The sequence below is a fragment of the Parasteatoda tepidariorum genome, chromosome 7, assembly GCF_982258835.1.
Source record: "Parasteatoda tepidariorum strain Cologne lab strain chromosome 7, Ptep-v5.0, whole genome shotgun sequence".
In the NCBI taxonomy this organism is placed as follows: Eukaryota; Metazoa; Arthropoda; class Arachnida; order Araneae; family Theridiidae; genus Parasteatoda; species Parasteatoda tepidariorum.
In genome coordinates, this window is record NC_141761.1 from 109821727 (window position 1) to 109842367 (window position 20641).

Consider the following 20641-nt stretch of genomic DNA (forward strand, 5'->3'; position numbering starts at 1 on the left):
TGGCAATTGTAAACTTTATAACCTACTAAAGACTATTTGTAAAATATTAAACATTATAAAAGGTTATTAGACATTATTAAACATTATAATTAAACAGTATTAGCTATTAGAGGAAAGATTTTTCATCGTTTTATTATGAATAATTTTAAATTAGGCTTTATGTACTACTGCTAAATTTGCAGTCCTTGTGTTAATCTAGTCTAGTTATGAATTTATTTTTGGTGCATATACGTAGGCTGAAAATAAACTAAATAAGCCTAAATAAAACTAAATAATAATAGATTACTTTCAGATGAAAACTTAAAGGAACTGTTATAAACGTTGAAAATGTTGATTAAGGAAATATATTTTTTTATTAAAGAGTTTAATTATTTTATTTTGACTTGAAAACTGTAATAGGAAATACTAACGCAATATTTTATTAATGATTATTTTTTTCATAATTTGTTCATTATAATGTTACTAGAAATATATATATTTTTTAAAAAAATGTCATTAAATATTGAATTTTAGGTTGGATTTAAATATAATCAGAGGTTTAAAAAATCATCTGGTTTTAAAAAGTGCTAACTCACGGAACCCCTTCAACTCTGCTACGGAACCCCATTTGGGAACCACTGTTCTACAGTAACAATAATTCCACTTCGGTTTAAGTATTCTCAAGATGGAGCGATTTGTATGTTCATACAAAATTAAATATTGGAACTTTTTCAGTAATGTAATTTTTGTATAATTTGTTGAGCGAAGTTACAGAAACGTTTCATGAAGTCTCAGAAATGATTCATTTTTATATTTCAAGATTACATCTCCGAAATATTTCTTTCCAATCACTATGTATTATTCTTTTCTTCTTCTTTTTTGTCAGATTGTCAAAGAATAAGAAATGTAATTGCAATGTTTCTAACCATATGGTAGGAATTATAATTGCACCCATACAATAAGCTTATAATAAATTTTATATTAAACTCTTGCAATAATAATAAATTTAATGTAAATATTTTGCACTATGGATTTGATAGCGTACACTATGCGCAGTGTCAACTTTCATGCCTTATACCATACATTTGATATGAAAAAACTACATTTGTAAATTTAATTTACATAGCTGCCAACTGTACTGGATTTTCCCAACTGTACTGGTAAGACAACTGGAGTTTGCAAATCTACTGGTTTGATTAAATTTCTCCTGGTTTTTGTACATTTTATAAACTTCCCTAAAATTGAGTAAGTTTCCTAGAAAAATCACTATTGAAATAGTATTTTGTACAGATTATTGCTGACTTGCTAGAATATTTAAATAAGTATTGCAATACATAATGAAGTAAACTTCATTTATAGAAATAAGTACAAAACGTTTTTTGTTCTAAAGTGTTCTGTTTATTTTTATTCAGATTAAATTAATTTAAAAAATTAATTAGTTACAAATATCTTTTAACTATCTTTTATGAATTAAATGCCTATTGATACTCCAAATTATGAGTAAAGATAAGACATAACATTCCAAGAATGCTCTATGTCAGTCATAATTGGAAAATATTACAGTTTTTTTATTTTGATGACTAAAAATTCCCTATGTGTAAAATATTTGGTACATTATGCAACAATTATAATGAAGCTTATATTTTTTCATAAAATCTACTGTATCTTTTCCTATCCATGATTGGCTGCCATGAATTTAAAATTAAATTAATACTGTTTTAACAATTTAAACTATACTGTACAAATTTTGATGTATTCAGTATTTTGGCCACCATTTTTGGTGCTTATAATGGAAGTAAACTAAAATGTCTTTTTCACTGCTGTAGTTTTTCTTAATTGTTAATTTTTTGTTTGTTTGTTTATTGACAACATATTTCATGCGCATTAGAGTCGATTTCATGGCTTCAATGCAAAAACATTTCGTTTGAAAAACAAGCATATTTTTAGAAATATATTCCCGCTAATTCTTACAAACAATTGTTATTTTTTTCAATTTTATGTAATTTTTGCCCCATAATTACAGTTTTCGACTCAAAAATGTATTCAGTTTATCTCAACATCAAAAATGGTGGCAACAACAGACACGATAACAGCGTAGTTAAGCGATTCCCACTATTTTTTTTAAATTTCATTTCCATAGAATTTAAATATTTGTACTTTACAGAAATAGAGTTAGTTTATAGTGGAGTAATTTCTCTTTTAGTGCTCTATGTTAAGTATGAGAGTTAACTGTTTTTATCGAAATAAATGCAATCCAAAAAGTAACTGTCGCCCTTCGCTTTCATCCAGTTTTGCATATACTTTTGCCGACATCATTATGAAATTAACATTCATGGCTAAGATATAAAAAAGTACTGGTTTAAGTTATTATTTTTTTTTATATATGAAATGGTGAACCTCTCGGTGAATAAATTAGACTTAATTACAAACAACGAACTACTTAAAATATAATGGACTTAAGCAACCACCCCAAACTCGTTCGTTCGTTAATAATTAATTCTATTAGAATAATAAGACTTACAGCTGTTTTTTAATTGGCCTTAATACCTAATCGATTTATAATTGCGCGCTATTACATGGAAATGAGTGATTTTTAATGTCATTATAGATCATTCTAGACCTTTTAATATTAGAATTAGCAATTTTTGTTTATAACTTCTTAATGAAATGATGGCTTATTAATGGCGGAAGTTGTAAATTACATTTCGTAGAACGAGGATGTTCTGAATTATTTTGTATTTTATTCAAGATTATAATTTTGTTTTGATGTATTTTAGAAAAAATTTTAAAGTACTGTAAATAAAATAAAAATATTATTAAATATTTCTAAATATATTTTAGAATTATTATTTTTCTTAAATCAATAATTTTAGGGATGCTCTCCTATAGTCATTTTACCATCTTCAGGGTGACACTTTTATAATTTTTTTAACTACACAGGATGGAAATCGATAAATTTAAAGAGAACTATCCTTTAAAGTTGCTGTAATTAAATAAACAAAACTATTTCGTCTCCCTCTTGGGGCAATAAAATGATAAGCCACTCTTTTATTATTACTCTGTAATGCATTTCTATACTTTGTAATTCTCATGACTCATATAATCGATGTAAAATAGAAGCAGTTTAAAACTTATTAAATTACTTTTAATGGTCTAAACACTGCTTCATTATTACCTAAGAACAACCTAACAAAATGGTTAGTAACTATAGTATTGCCAATAGATAGAGAAATTCCTGAAAAATAAATTTTTTTTTCATAAGCTATTAAACCGATTTGAAGCTGTAGTAGTTTGAAACCAATTAGTTAAAAGAACATTTATATAGAATTTAAAAGCAATATATCGCTTTCGTAGCAACCATTAATTATTGCTAATTAAGTTGTAAGGAAGAGAATTTAAAATCAGGAAACGATCAAAAAGGTAGAAAGAAAAAAAAAAAACTTCCAGAAGGTGTCGAAAAATAAGTGCGCAAATATTTATCTCTTTGATTGAAAGATGTGCGCCGAGAATTACTCGCATTTAAAATATAAACACGCAATTTGCTTCTCACCGCAGAATTTAAACCCCTTCTCTTGTTTGTTATGTTTGGAAAAGGAAGCGATAAAAAACAACCCGATAATCCCGCTTTTTATGCTCGCGCAACTGAAATAAGAGCCGATGAGGGCGATGAAATGTTAGTTTGAAAAGAAAAAAAAATTTTCATCTCTTATCTTTTCGGTGATTTTTTTGCCAACAATCGAATTAGTTTTAAGAGTGTTATTATTATTTATTTGCTATCAAGAAAATCTCATTTATTTTGTAAGATACAAGCTTTTGATGTTTGAAAATTCTTAAATTTCCATACCTTAAAATCATTTATTACATTATTATTAATATAAAGATGATGCATAAGACAAAAATATAATATTACTTTCATATGTAATGAGCCTGCAAACAATGGCGGCAATAAGAGTTTCTCAAAGCATGTCAACAATTTTGTTCTTTTTTTTTTTCTAACAATTTTCAACGATTTTGTAGTTTATACTTATCTGAATTTTACCTCAAAAAATGTTTAAATAGTAATGGCATTTTCCGTAGTTGTGTCAAATATGATCCTTTTTTTTTTCTTATTTAAAACTTAATAATTTTTACATTTTAAGTCATTCCATCAATAATTGTTTTGATTACAAACGAGATAATGTCATTTTTACTTTAATAAATGTTTAAATAGTGATAGCAAGTTTAATATTAGTGCTGAAATGATACGATGCGTGCTATTTTCTTTTTACATCAAAAATATTTATGTAGTAATTGCATTTTTTTTAGTAGTTCTGTCATGCGGTGTTTTTGTTCAAAACGATATTTTCATTTTAATTTGAAGAAAGGATTAAATACTGATTGAATTTTGAGTGGTTCTGCCATAGAATGTTTTTATATTGAGAACGATATTTTCATTTCTATTTCAAGAAAAAATCAAATACTGACAAAAAATCAAAAATTTTTTAATGCTATCATAAGATGTTTTTATTGAAAACGATATTTTTATTTCAAGAAATAAATAAATACTGATTGCATTTTTAGTGGTTCTGCCATACGATGTTTTTATGGAAAACGATGTTTTCATTTTTATTTCAAGAAATAATTAAATATCGATTGCATTTTTAATACTAGCAAACGATGTTTTTACTGAAAACGACATTTTCAATTTTATTTCAAGAAATAATTAAATACTGATTGCATTTTTAGCGGTTCCGTCATACGATGTTTTTATTGAAAACGACATTTTCATTTTAAAAAATAATCAAATACTGAATGCATTTTTAATAATGTCATACGATACTTTTATTGAAAATGATTATACTGACCAAAGAAATCCCTTTTATTCCTAGTGGACAGTATAATCCAAATTATAAAATTTTACCCATTTTTATTTTCTATCTTTTTCTTAGAAGGTGGGCTGATTTATTTCCAGAATTTTCGAATTCTTCATGCTTCATTAACTCGAGACATTTTAAAGATACTGAAAAACTATCGTGTATTAATGTCTCGATAAACATCGATAGAACGAAGTTAACTTCAAAATAAAGAAAAAGTTGATTTTTATTACCACAAGAACCAAACATTATTATCAAACTCTAATCGGGGATTTTATCCATAACTCAAACTTAACACGGATTATCGCGTATACGCAAGAGACAAAAATTCTGACAAATCATCTAAAAGCTGTCAAATGCTCAATTTATTGCAAAACTTCACTCACTGATCATTCTAGCATGTCTCCAAAGGAATCCAAGAATAGGAAATTAAACCACAGAAAAAAGCCACACTTATTTGATAATATTCGAAACAAGTGTTGCGTAAAGGGATTCCAGATAGTCTCGCTTCAGTCGTCCCTGTTTTGGCCTGAGTCTCAAAAAAGTAGTCTGGACTATCGATTTTAGAAATCCACCCCCTCTTTTGACCATGCCTATTTGTAGTTATGAAATGAGAAAATCTAGTTCGATGGCTGCTTAATAATGCAAGGGTGGCTGTTACCATAGTTTGCGTTTAAATTTATAACACGAGTCCAGGGTTACAAGTATGGGAATTCGAGAACTTAGTGACGAATGAAAAAATACAAGCTCCTCTTGCGTGGCATCATTTAGTACTCCCCTAATGGTGCTCAGGAATTTTGGAAAATGTTGTTCCAAAAACCGCTTAACTATTACTTATGTTAAATTGGGAGGATTCATTATTGAAGATGATTTATCTTTATGATATTTCTGGTTGGGTAATTTTGAAGTAAACATTTTTCAAAAATGCAAATTGATTAGCCCATAATGTATTTTTAAAGTCATTAATTAAAAATGAAGTTAAAGAAGTACGTATATTAAAGGTCCGAAATTAATAATAAAGAGGGCTCTGTATCGCGTAAACCGTAAACTTTTAATGGAAAATTCTTATTCACCTTCATTGCTACTTTAAAATGAAAAGTTGAAAGAAAAGTAAGTTAAATACTGGTAAACTTAAAGCAAACCATGAAGTTTCAAATGCTGAAATATAATTTTAAAAGCGTCAAAATGCAAATGCTATTAATGTAGGATTAATTCGCCACTGCCTAATCCTTAGTAATCCGGGCATAATTTGTTTGCATTTTGATATTTTTCAAGTTTAAAATTTTACTTTTTTAAAACTCGAGCATTTATTAAATATTTTTGATATTAATTTAAAAATATTTACTGCTTGTTATCATAATTTTTTTTAAAAATTGTAATAACTGTCCAAAATTGATTTTAATATATTTTACTATTGAAAACTTACTATCCATAACTCAATTTAAATGAACCTGAGTAAAAGTTTTATATTTGATTCATTTAACTGCAAACATCATAGTGAGTTTTATCTGTAGTTAATGTAATGGATTTTTGTATTTCATTTTATTGTTTATGGAAAAAAATTCCTTAAATTTTCTGTTTTTATATTGCTTCTATTTTGTATAGCTCTAAAAGGTTGCATAAAATATAGATCATTTCCTGTTCAACTTTTTCCTTTTCTATGTATTATTTACTATTCAAAACTCAATTTAAATAAACCTGATTTAAAGTTTTATATTCAATTCAGTTAGCTGCAAACATCATAGTGAGTTTAAATTTGTAGTTAATTAATGTATTTTTGTATTATTTTATTGGTTATAAAAAATCCCTATAATTTACTGTTTTTGGAATACTTCTATTTTGTATAGCACTAAAACTTTCTATAAAATATGGATAATTTTTTAAACTTCTAAACACTGCTAAATTTTTTTTTCTTTCTTGTTGGCAGTGATGCACTTATGTGCTTTACACAAATACAGACAATAAGATTTTTAACTCATGCGTTAAATTTTCATTTTACTTTAGAATGAATAAAAAACGTACTTAAAAATTTTTTTTTTTAGTATATGTAAATTAAAACGAGATTCTACTAAAATAAATGTGAAACGGAAGGATAGAAAAAAGGTAACTGTCGCCATAAGGGAAATGTAATGTGCATTGTCAGATAAAAACGTTCATCCCTATGACTCGATTTGCGTCGCTGATTTATCAATGAGGCTTTCTTTTATTCGAAAAATCCTCTTCTTTTTTGCTTCTTTCCATTCCTAGAGTTGAAATGAAAGAGGTTTGTTGGCTTTACAAGACTGATTGATTGAGACAGCTCGTAACGCCAATCTCTAGTGACACCTCCCAGCAACAGTTTATTTTATTAAACTTTTTCAACGTGACATGGGTTCTTGATATTTTAGAAATTAGTTCATTTCAATTTCGGTTCTTTAAGTCACAGAAAGCAGGAAAAGGGAGGTTGCACTGCATTTGTCACATTTCCTAAAGATGTAAAGTTAATGTTTCTGTTTTTTATTTATTTATTTATTTATGTCTAAGAGGGAAAAGTTAAAAAAAAATTATTTTTTTTAAAAAAAAGGCGTTAAAAATAAATGTAATGCAGCGATATACTGATTTTAAGATGCTTAAATATATTCTTTGGAAAAGCGTTTGGAACAAATCAACTCTTTTAGCAATGGAAAAGTTTACTTCAAAAATTCAAAATTATTTGTCATTAAAACTGTTTTCCAAAATGACACTATAGGTTAGTTTTAATAGTTTTCTATTTATTAATAGTTTTCTATTTATTATTATTTTTCTATTATTATAATATTTAACACAATCCCTTTATTATTTTGTAATATTTTAAAAATAATTCCCACCGCAAAAATTGAACGATTAGACTCTTCAAAGGTATTGTAAGGTATTAAAATACCTTGCTTAGAGATCCTTAATTAGCAAGCCATTAGAAAACCCAGTGCATAAAATTATGGTTATAAACTAATATTGCGAATAGTTTTAAATATATATTGTGTTTAAATAAATACTTTAGCAAATGAATCCTTATCAAATATAATGCTTATTTTTCAAATCAAACTGAATATTTCATTGTAAATAAATTTTTTAAATAGTTTAACGAAAAATATTAATTTTATTCCAATTCTTCAACAAATAAAACATTGCAAAGGCAACAAGCTTGTTGCATTAAATAATTTATTATTATCTTTTTTACTAGATTTTTTTTACTAGAAAAACCTGGTCCTTAAATAAATATTAATCAAATGAACCAAATGAACTAATCAATTTAATGAATTAATCAAATAAACTTTTATCATAGACAAGGAATAAAATTAATTATGAATTCTTTGTTATTTTTGTAATTATTCGTTATGTATGCATTCGTTATGTAAATGAAATACATAACGAATTTATATTGCGACTAGTTTCAAGAAAATATTGTTCATAAATCAATTCTTGAACAAATAAATTTTTGTCAAATATCATGCATAAAATATGCTAAAATAACTGTTGACAGTCAGTCCATCCAACTACGGTATAGAACGTCTTTTACCTTTTTGGTTCTAAAACCGTTTACAACTAGTATGGTTAAAAAATCATGAACACAAAAATGTACGCTTTTTTTTTTACCCATTTACAGCTAGCAAGGTTTCATAACGTTAAAAAACAGATTTAACTGGACATTGGAGATAGTTTACCACCTTCATGGTGCTGATATCTATGCGTGAAGAGAGTATATTCTAATAGTCCAACGTCACGAATTAGAGAGTGCAGGACACTGAAACTCATCACGTGTTGAAATGAATGGGGGGGAATATTTTGATGTCAACGATGGGACTCGAACCCCAGATCTGTCGGTCATGAGATTTACACTTTAGCTTATTCGGCTGTAATATGTACCAATCTACAAGAAACAAAGTGGCTTCAGTAGGTGGGTCTAGTTGGTGCGATAAAATTCTGGTTGTTTTACCGTATTAGGTGAAAGCAGTTAACAGACTGTTTTTCTCGCAGTTAACAGTTTACATACCATCTTATTTATGGTTATTAGACCTTTGTTTGAAAATAACAACCATTAAATAATTAAAATAGCAATCATAAAATGTTATTTAAACATTTTTTCTGAGAAATTTCTAACAATATACAATATCGCTTAGAATTTTCGATAAATAAGCCTTTAGAGAATAAACAATTAATGCATAAAAAGAATGTTTCAAAACAAATCTTTCGTAACGAGGGATTAACGAATGTTATTTTTTCAGATATCGTTTTATAAGTGGATCACTATTTAAATGAGTGATCGCTTATCCAGGTCGTAATCGGGATGACATTTTATTGTTTTGAAAAGATGACAGCCGCCCAGAGATAAAGATCTTCGGAGAAATATTGCTACATTCGGAAACAATCAGTTGAGTTTTTCTGCTTCTATGTTTTCTTTTAATCCGTCTTCTTAAATCGGTTTGCTTCAAAAAACATTTCAAACAACCACAAGATAAAAGCTAATGCGATGTAATTTGAAAGACAAGAAATCGAATCGCATAACATCGTGCCATTTTTCAAAAGTAGAAAATTAGAATGTTCGAATCTAGATAATGAAGTTTAAAAGCCTCCGAGAACAATTTTGTTCCTTCCAGAACATTCAAGCAGAACGACGAACACGCGTTGAGGACTCCAAACGAAATCCTGAATGAAATAGATAAAAACGAATGAAAAATGTATTAATACCCTAGTCGTGTTCTGCGCTTCTGTTTATAATTTTGGAAAAAAAAATGACACCAATGGGTTTATTTATTGCCACCATCTCCGGTATGTATTTTTTTTATAAGGCTTGTTTGCTTGGTCTTCCAACTGCATCGTCTTTTACAAGACAAAGGCTGATCGGGATTGGTTGTTGGTGGTGTGAAAGGCTTTTGATTGGATGGCTGTATAACAAGTGACCCCTGTTAATGACCGGCTATGTTCATTAATTATATTCGGTCACGCTGTGTATCACAATACCATGGACTTAGGCTTTGTAGTGGATGGAGCTATTGCTTTGTAGTTTGTTAGTTGATGAAAGCGTGTTAGGAATGCTACCTTCGATTTTGGAGGATTCTGATGCCTTTTTATGATACCTTTCAGTCCCCTAATGAGGGAACATGTAGTGCTGGATACACTGAAAAACAATTAATGAAAGGATTGTGGATATGTTTTACCACCCACCCATGAAGAGGAAAAAAAACATTTTTTTTTTCCCTCGCCTTCGAAGAAAATGTAAGTTGCACCAAAAAAATACATTTAGCTTTAGAAAGGAAAACAGAAGGAATAATAGAACTATTGAGGTAGTTCTTATTGGGAGAATGGTGGGTTGCTACTTTTCTAGAATAATAAGACCAAGCATTTGAGAAGGGGAAAAAAATTGAATAAAAAGGATTGATTCGTATTTGAACCATTAATGCAATTGAATAATGTTATTTTTTCCAACCTAACATAGCAACGCAACAAATTTTTCACAACTCGAATGTATGAGTTTTATGTACAAACGAGCAATTTTGCCAATTCAACCTGAATAAACTTACGAAAAAAGTGTTCTAGATCCATTCTATTATGCTTAAAATGAAGTTCTATATACTAGATTTTTTTAAGTTAAAGAATTGAAAAGCTTTATGCAAATTGAATCATTGATAAATAATTTATGCACAGATTTTTAAAAAAATGATTGCTCTTAATTACATTCCAGGTAGAGTATTAAATCCAGCTAGTCCCGATTATGTATAAAACTAAACAGAAATGTTTAAAAATACAAATATCCAATACCATCAACTACGAGTTGCAGATATCTATTTCGTGAATTTGCCCTCATCAATTAATGGTAAACAATATCGAGTTACGCAAACAGCAATATTAATACTTGCTTCAAAACAGTAAAAATCCAATCGCTGGCTTCTACTTCATAGAGTACTACCATTTATACAAAAAAATTGTTGCATCACTGTAAATTACAGGCATTTATTTCATGAGGTGAACACAACAACGTTGAAAAATATCTACTCCAAATTACACTAAAATAATAAAAATTGCTATTCTAGTGGCTCCATATATTAACAAAACACACAGTCACAGCAATGTGAATTGTGTTCATCGTGCATAGCTGCCAATTCTACAGGATTTTCCAGTAGACTACTGGATTTTACCAGTTTCTCCTGGTCTACTGGTTTAATAAAAATTCTCTTAGTTTTTGTACATTTTAGAAAATTCACTAAAATTAAGTAAGTTTCCTAAAAAAATCCCTATTGAAATAAATTTTTTTCACAGATTATTGTTTGTTTGCTAGAATATTTAAATAAGTAGTAGTATTAATACATAATGAAGCGAACCCCATTTATAGAAATCAATTCAAAACTTTTTTTGTTCTAAAATTTTCCGTTTATTTTTAATCAGAACTCTCTTTTTAAATGAGTTTTAAAAAAAACTTTAATTATCTTTGATGAATTAAATGCCTTATTAGTATTCGAAACATACATAACATTCCAAGTGTTTTTGATGTCAATCATAACTGGAAAATATTGCAGTTTTTCTATTTTGATTGCTATAAAAATCCCCCTTACGTAAAATATTTAGTACATTATGCAAAAATTATCATGAAATTTATATTATTTCGTAATATCATTCCTATCCGTGTTGGCAGCTATGATAGCTATGACGTCAGCAAACGCATTAAAATATCACGTATGGTGTAAAGAGAGCACTTTTTTAAAATAATATTCCCTGTCAGTTATCATGTTGTAACTAATAACAATGTAATAACTTCTTAATTTTCATCCCCGCAAAATTGGAAAATTGAGACGGCGTCAAAAACCAACTTTGGGTTGGCGAAACATGCTTCGGATATCTAAACGCAGCCACACCTCCAGAAATAAAAAGAAAATTCGATTAAACAATTTTCACCTCCGATTACAAGTTACCTTTCCCTTGAATAATATCACCCCAATTTAGGAACACGATTACAAGAGGGGGGAGATGAGCAAGAAAAGAATGATAGGAGGGGGGAGGGAATTTACAAGATAAAACTCTGACCGAAACATGTCTGCTAACTACAGCACCTTATTAAGTTACAAGTCGACTTTATCTTGTGTTCCAAGACAAGTTGGATTACACGTAAGAACGAATTAAGAATAAGAGAGAAAAAAAGGAATGATTTATTTTGGGCGTTAATAAAAAAATAAATAAAACGATCAAAGAGGAATTCTATTCCGAAATTTCGAACGATTCGTGCTTGATGTTGCGGATGGAAAAAGAAAAGTGTAATTTATTGCCAATAGCCCGAATATTCTTTCCAGGATTGAAAGAGGTGAAAAAAAAAATTAAAAGAAAAAAATAGGTGTTGATGATTTAGGAGTTCATCCATGAATCAAAAATGAATTGTTGTGTCACGATTATGACGCTTATTACTTGAAGCGTTAATTAGAAATCGACTCATGTTTCGCACAAAGTTTTCATTTTAGTTTGCTTGTTAAGTACAAGAGAGAGAAAAAAAATCACAAATTATGTTATATAACCTTGATATTAAGACTGTTACTAAATATTTATTAAAAATCAGCAATTTTTTTTTTTTTTGAAGCTTTCATTTATAAAACACTTAACAAGTTAGCATTTGCTTAAACAATCATTATTTTGAATTTTCTAATTCATGATTTTGGATTCTAACATGATTAAGTCAATTAGAAATTGACTCGTGGTTCTCAAAGTTTTTTATTTCATTTTTGTTTGTTTAGTACAAGAAGAAAAATCAAAAATTATAGTTTAAAGTTAAGGGCACTTTAAGACGGTTATTAAATATTTATTTCAAATCAGCCATGTTTTTTTAAATTTTCAATTTTAAAACACCTGACAAGTTTGCTACAGCATTTGCTTAAGTAATTATTCTTTTTAAATAAGAAAAAACATAATTTTTGAAGGAAAAAAACATTTAATTTCTCCGCGTAAATAAAGGAAGTTATTTTTAAATCTTTCAATATTTTTTAAATAAAAAAGAAATATTAATAAGATATTTAGAAATTCTATCTGTTTTTCATTTCTAAGATAATATATAACATTTGATAAAATAATTTACGAATTATTTATTGCATGGGAAACTAGACAATTTTGTATTAATAAATTAAAATCAAATACAAATTATCAATAACAAAGATTTTTGATTAAAAATCTCATGCTTGAACTATTTATAATAAAACTAATTCCTTAATTAGTAATAATAATTATTAATTAAAATAATTCCTAAAGCTTTTTACTAATTTCTTTTTATTACTAAGTTTTTGCTACAATTTTTATTCACTTACACTTATAGTATTCGGATAAGAAGTTTATATTTTTTTAAAGTACCAAAAATAAAATATTTGTAGATTTCGTCTACGATCTTAAAAATTAAGACAATTTATATCTTCGTTACCATATGTAATATATATATAAAAAAAAAAAGATTCATTGCTTCTAAAATTAAAATTTAGAATATCATAGAATTATTTTGAAGAATAATAAAACTATGGGTAAAAAATTACCCATAGTTTTATTATACTTTAATTTTGCACTTATTTTCCTTTAAAGAAGATTTAGATGGCAGAAAGAAGATTTATTTGCCATTTCTTTATTATAACATTTTTAAAGCTTAATTCATAATTTTCGGTCAACAGAAAGGGCTTAACATTTCAAAAATGGTTTTAATTGAAATTTATCTTTCCTACCTCGACTATAATGCGCATGCGTACTTGACTTTTTTAACTATGCACTTTATGCTTGCTTAACTCTTGAATTTTCAAACATAAAAACTGAATCGTTACTTGGAAGTTGGTTAAAAGTGAACATACAACTTAATATGTGTATGGTGTCTCATTCATGTTAACACCCCAATACGAAACACCTTTATTTCGCTTTTGATTGGCTTTGGATTTTCTCACCTCATTTATTTGATGGCGCTATTAGTGGCTACAAATCTGACGAGTCACGAATTGGCGACAGATGCTTATCAAAATATTCTAAGCATAACTGATGGGTAGTTAGAATCTTCGTACCGGTCTGCACCTTAATGTGGTATTCTTTTCTTTCATGTTCTTCCCTTCTTTAGACGCTTGAAAAAAAGGCACCTGCTTTTTTTTTTCCCTTTTTTTTTCTCCTTTTTTTTTCTCTAAATATATCCAAGTAGTTATTAGCGCCATACTTCATAGAGGAAGCAATAAATCTGCAAATCACCCTGACGAAAAGATCAGAAGTCAAGAACTAAAGAATAAAAAAGTGTGTGTGTCGCAAATAATATGCAAACGCACGCAATCGGCTTTGAATAAAAAAAACTAGTTGACCATGTGAGACTTTCAAAAGAATCGGTTTTTTCAGTTAATAGAAATATCACTCAACACTTATTGATGTAGCGATGGGTAAAGTAATACATTACTTAAGTTGAAAAGATTGAATTAGTTGAAAAAATTGAATTAAATGAACGTTAGAGATACCAAGAACAATATACCCTTTTAAAATTGATGGGCTATTTTATAAATACATATTCTCAGACAGAACAGCATTTAATTGGCCTTTGTAATTAAAAACGATTCTAGATTCATTAGCTTTAAGTAAAGTAATGCTTGTTGAAATTTGCTTTTTTATTTAAAATAAGGAACTGAAAATATGTCATTTATTGAAAATAAGCAGTTCTTTACTCTTGACTGTGATACTTTCAATGCAGCATTTTATCTTTTAATTAATTTTATTGATCAAAGGGAATTTTTGTGCATTTTAAAGAAATTTAGTGATTTACGTAAACATTGTTTATCTTTCTTTTCCCCTCCCTTGTTAGCGAAAACAAACAAAATATAACTTTAGATACTAGAGTAATATTTGAACCTTGTCTAAGTTAATTATTTTCACTCCAAAATGCAAATTTTCCAATATATATATATTAAAAACACATTGACAGCATGAAAATCATTAACATTCCGTTCCAAATACTTAATGTTTACAACTATTAAAAAAGTAAAACACGGTAAAAAAAAAAAAAAAAAAAAAACTTTATATTTCAATAATGTTTTGAGATTGGCTAGCGATTTTTTTTTAATTTGAAAGGAAAAAGAATGGGTCCACGCAAATCTAGTGTAAACCATGAAATCTCAAATGCTGAAAAATGTTTTCAAATATTAAAATGCAAATAAATTATGAGGAACATTTCAACATTTGAAACTTCATTATTTGCTCTGACTCAAACCTGAATTAGCTTTTTTTTAAATCTTTTTTTTTTAATTCAATTTAAATTTTTTTTAAACATTTCAAGTTCTAAATTACTTATGCAGGTGAAAGAGAATTAGCAATGAAGGTTTTATCCCGCTATAGAGCATTCTCTTAAAACTTCAAATTATAGTAAAATAACCGGCAACAATCTGTCCATTCAATTAACCGTAAAGTTCACGGTGAAGAACATTTTTTTACTTTTATGGTTTTGAAACCGTTTACAAATAGGAAGGTTATGAAACCATGAATACGAAACTAAACGGTTTTTTAATCATTTGGGAGCTAGCATGGTTTCAAAACGTAAAAAAGAAATTTAAACTGGACATAGGAGCTAGGCTTTTCTTCAGATAATGGGCACTGGAGAGAGCAGGGCACAAATTGGGAAGTGCAAGACACTAGAAACAAAGGAATAGGGGAAATATTGTGGTACAGACCTGTCGATCACGAGACTGATAGATTAGCCCTCTCATTTGTATCATTTACGCAGTTGCAAGAAATTAAGTCGCTTTATTAGATGGACTTGGTTCGTGCGATGAAATTCTGGTTGTTTAACCGTATTAGGTAAAAGCAGTTAATAAACTGTTTTTTCTCACAATTAACAGTTCGATTACCATCTTATTTACGGTAATTTGACAGTTTTGTTTGAATTTGGTAAAATGACAAATAAATTGTTACGTGACCATTTTTTTCCGTGAAATTTCTAACATTGTAGCAAACTAATGATTAATAAATTTTAGTTAAGGTACCAATAAGCTGTATTACCAGGTTATGAAATAAATACTGATGATATCGAAGCATATGGGTATATTTTGCACAAAAAAAAAAAAAAAGCATTTTCCTTCAAATTTTTGTTGGGGGTGAAAAAAGTTATCGGGGGTCGTAGACACTCCCCCTAGTACCAACCAATCTCTCCTTTCCCTAACATTCTTATTTTTTATTTTTCAGCTTCTGATGACAGGCCAGCACCCCAGCGTCCACTATCCAGCCTCAAACAGCATGCCACCCGACACACTAGTAAGTCAGGCCCATCCCGGCTCTAGCGTCTGTTCCCTACCGTATGACGGTCGGCTTCTAGGCACGGCCTACCCGAGGCTTTCTGAATTGTACGCCGCAGGCGCGGCTGGATACCCAGACCATGTCGCCGCTGCTACCTACATGAGCGGCCACCACCCTGCCATGCTCTATTCGACCACCTTGGTAAGTCACCCCTCTTTATCGATCTATCGGGGGTGGTTCGTATGAAACCATATCAATTATTTGTCTGTCACTTATGTTTAGAATGTTTTTACTTTCAATCGCGATATATCTATTAAATTTTTTTTTATTTATTTTTTATGTTAGTCATTTATAGTTAGAATGCTTTTACTTTCAATTATGATATATCTATTAAAATATTTATTTTTTTAAAAAATTTTTTTATGTTAGTCATTTCTAGTTAGAATGCTTTTACTTTCAAATGCGTTAAATCTATTAAGTAATTTATTTTACTTACTTTTTTATTTCTCGAACTTATGTATTGAAGGACTTATTGTGACTAATCTTTTAGAGAATTTTTTAATAGAGATAACAATTTTCATTAGAGAAATTCTATTAGAGACCTGATGTTAAAACAATAAAAAGCCACTTTTTGCTGTTTGAATTTCGACTTTAATTTTAATATAAACCCAATATTTAAATTACGTTATTTATTTTACATTTGTTTCATGTTATATATATATTTCTATTGATTGTTAAGATAATGCTATACCGCGGGAAAAACCCTCCTTGGCTAATTCTTTTTCGTCCCCATTGTTGTTCTAAAATGTAAAGTTCAGATGAACTATTATTAGTTAATTAATATTAATTATTTTTTTAATCAATAAATAAAATAATAAAATGTTTCCTCATTTTTAAAAATGCATTAAAACAAGAAAGTTGACAGAAACATTCATTAAAATAGGCGTTTTTCAACTGTTATTTTTAGAGTTTAATAATACGTCAATTAAATTTGTATCGATTATGTCCATCTATTATCGATTATGCCAATTGATGCAAGAAAATTGATTTGGGACGGTTATAATAAATTCATTTACTACTGATGAATACTTTTCATTTGACTTTTGTGCTCTAAGTTTACCTACTCAATAATTTTTCGATTTCATTTTAAAATTGTATCAATTATTCATCTAGTTTTCAAGTTATTCTAAAATTTTTCCAAAGCAATAGAGAAGAATTTTAAAGAGAAAAACAACAGGAATAAATATTAATCTATAATATTGACAGTAAAATTTATATTAATATTCATACTGTTTAATTTTTCTTTAGTTAATATTTATTTATATTAATTCAGTTTTAATATATGTTAAGTGTTTTCTAACTGGAATCTTAGTTCTTAAAAAATAACATAATATTAGGGTATAGCTTATGCGTAAATTTTGAAAACACTATAAATTATGTCAGAAAGTAAAAGTATATGACATTTTAACAAACTGTTTATTCGTAAATGTATTCATTTTTGATTTAAAAAAAAAAAAAAAAAAAAAAAAAAAAAAAAAAAAAAAACATTAATTTTCTTAGCGTAAGAAAAATAAGTTAGTTTTAAATCTTGCAATATTATTTAGACAAAAAAAGAATATTAATTAGATATTTAGAAATTCTGCTCTCTTTTTTATTTCTAAGATAATTTACAAACAAAGTGTATAACATTTGATAAAATAATTTACGGATTATTTATTAAATGGGAAACTAGACAGTTTTGTACTAATAAATTAAAATCAACTGTTAATTATCAATAACGAAGATTTTTGATTTCAAATCTCATTCATGCTTGAACTACTAATAATGAAACTCAATTCCTTAATTAGTAATAATTATAATAATTCCTGAAGCTGTTTACTAATTTCTTTTCATTACTAAGTTTTTGCTATAATTTTTATTCACTTACACTTGTAGTATTCGGTTAAACAATTTATACTTTTTTAAAGTACTAAAAATAAAATATTTCTAAATTTCGGCTCGGATCTTAAAAATTATGGCAATTTATATGTTAGTTACCATATGTTAAAAATAAATTGAAGAATAATAAATTAAACGTATATGACATTTTAACAAACTTTTTATTCGTAACTGTATTAATTTTTAGCATTTAAGTGGATTCAGTTCTAGATTATTGCATCAATATATCCTTCCCTTCATCGTCAAAATTTGTGTTTAGATCATTTGGTAAATGTTATTTCATTTCGGTATGGCTTTGTCTTAATCATACACTTTTAGAAAAATGAGTACAAATTTGAACCATAATATGGGTACCTTGAAATTACACAGCAAAATTTACTGCCACTTTATTAAGTTGCACAATTAAACCATATTTCTATTCATTGAAACCATAATTATCAAGTTTAAGAAGAACAATAATATGATTTATTTTAGCAACTAATTCATTTGAATGATATGATGGTTCAATTTAACACCTTATTAATCTGAACAATAAAATAGTTCAATTTAGCACCTTATTAATTTAGACGATAAAATGGTTCAAATTTGTAACGCATTCACTTGAATTATAATGTGGTTCAATTTAGCACTTTATTCATTTGAACGATAATCACCTTTACTAATTTGAGTAATAAAATGGTTCAATTTAGCAGCTTATTTATTTATTTGAACAATAAGATGGTTTTAATTTAGCAACTTATTCATTTAAACGATAAGATAGTTCAATACCCTTCAAAATATAAATCATCCGAATTAAAAAAAATCTCCTTTTGTATAGCATTTTTCAACTAAAGTTACAACTAATATGCAGTGTAATTTAACTCGTAAAAATATACAGAATAGTTAAGTATCCGGATAAAAATGAGTAGTATATCTTCAGTTAAAAATTGCAGTGTTACATGATCAGTTATAATTAAAATAGGTCCAAGACACAAAGAGATTTTTGACCTTGTAACTGTTCAATTTATTTGATTAATACATACGTGCTTAGATTTGTTTTCAAATCCTTAACATAAATGTAGTTTATCGCAAATTATTCATGCTGTTTACCCTATGCATAAATTTATAACACTTTCAAATGCAAAATGATTTTTAGAATTTTTTTTTTTAAATATTCATTGATAATTTTAATTTTTATTATAGGCTTTATGCAGTAGTAAAAACAAACATAATTAATTAGTGAAAAAATGTGCCTTATTTTAATAGAATTTGTTTTTCAGGCATCTCCTTATGACATAAAAGATCCTCGGGCTGCCTGGGCATCCCTACCACCAGGACACGGATATGAACCTGTACTCGCCGCATATTCTCCGTACGGAGATCGGTATGCTTTTAAATTTATTAAAGTTAATAACTCACAATTTATAAGTTTCATTTTCTTAACTATTATGTTTTACAAAAAACTTACATTTTTAAATAGTTTTAATTTTTTTTATTTGCTCATGAACTTTTATAATATTAATTTTCTATTATGTCATAGTATAAAATACAAAATATTTCCAACTGAAATATTTTTTTTTTTGGTCCCATTTATAATTTAATATACTTTCTTGCTATCACCTTGCAACAAGGAATTGTATTATTTTACTATTATTTTAATTTTCATTAACATATTCGTTTATTTCATTTGTGATATAGATATGCGTCAATAATTATACTTCGTTTTAATTCCAACTGAAAATTTTCAGTTTTTAAAATTAGTTTTTTACGAGCTTTCGAGGTATACCTTAACTGCGTATGCGCAAATCTAGAAAGCTGTCTCTACGGATTTATACAATCACGACCAAATATAAAAATTCACAAAAAAAATTTTTACTTTTAAAAAAAAAAAACGAATTGTATTTACAATGTTTTTTTTCTTCTATTATAGTAACTAATAAGGGCACTAATTTTTTTTCATTGTCCTAGGTTTGATCCTGTTGATAGTGAAGCGCGACGTCGCAACGCGACACGTGAAACAACGGGTATGTTGAAAAATTGGCTCAACGAACACCGTAAGAATCCTTACCCGACGAAAGGTGAGAAGATCATGCTGGCCATCATCACCAAAATGACTCTCACACAAGTCTCAACGTGGTTTGCAAATGCTCGCAGGAGGCTGAAAAAAGAGAACAAAATGACGTGGGAGCCAAGGAACAAAACTGGGGATGATTTAGATGATGTATCTGTGGATGAAGATGATGATAAAGATGATCAGCAGAGTGGGGATGACCTTAAGAGCGAACTCAGCGATTCGAATGAAAATCAAAGTAAGATCATTATCCTGATCTCATTTCTTATTTGCTGCAATTTTTACTTTCGATTCTTATTGTAAACGAAATGTGCGAAGTAATTCTAAACTTTTAGAAGTATCATACAGTGTCTTTAAAAATATCATACAATGAGTTTAAAAATATCATACCGTGTGTTTAAAAATATCATACCATGTGTTTAAAAATATCATGCAGTGTGTTTAAAAATATCATGCAGTGTGTTTAAAAATATCATACCATGTGTTTAAAAATATCATGCAGTGTGTTTAAAAATATCATACCATGAGTAAAGCATATTGTACCTTGTGTTTAAAAAATCATACCATGAGTTTAAAAATATTACACCATGAGTTT

General features: G+C 28.0%; 1 protein-coding gene across 2 annotated transcripts in view; it reads left to right on the forward strand.

Annotated features, from left to right (window-relative positions):
- Positions 1-20641, forward strand: part of LOC107456088 (uncharacterized) — a 46716-nt gene that overhangs the window by 8206 nt on the left and 17869 nt on the right. For both annotated transcript variants that reach the window (XR_015435667.1, XM_016073862.4), the window contains exons 2-4: positions 16008-16259; positions 19256-19359; positions 19944-20284. Coding sequence is in view for 1 of the 2 variants with exons in the window: in XM_016073862.4 (XP_015929348.2) it covers positions 16008-16259; positions 19256-19359; positions 19944-20284 (697 nt within the window). In the remaining variant the exon portion in view is untranslated. The remainder of the gene's footprint in view (positions 1-16007; positions 16260-19255; positions 19360-19943; positions 20285-20641) is intronic.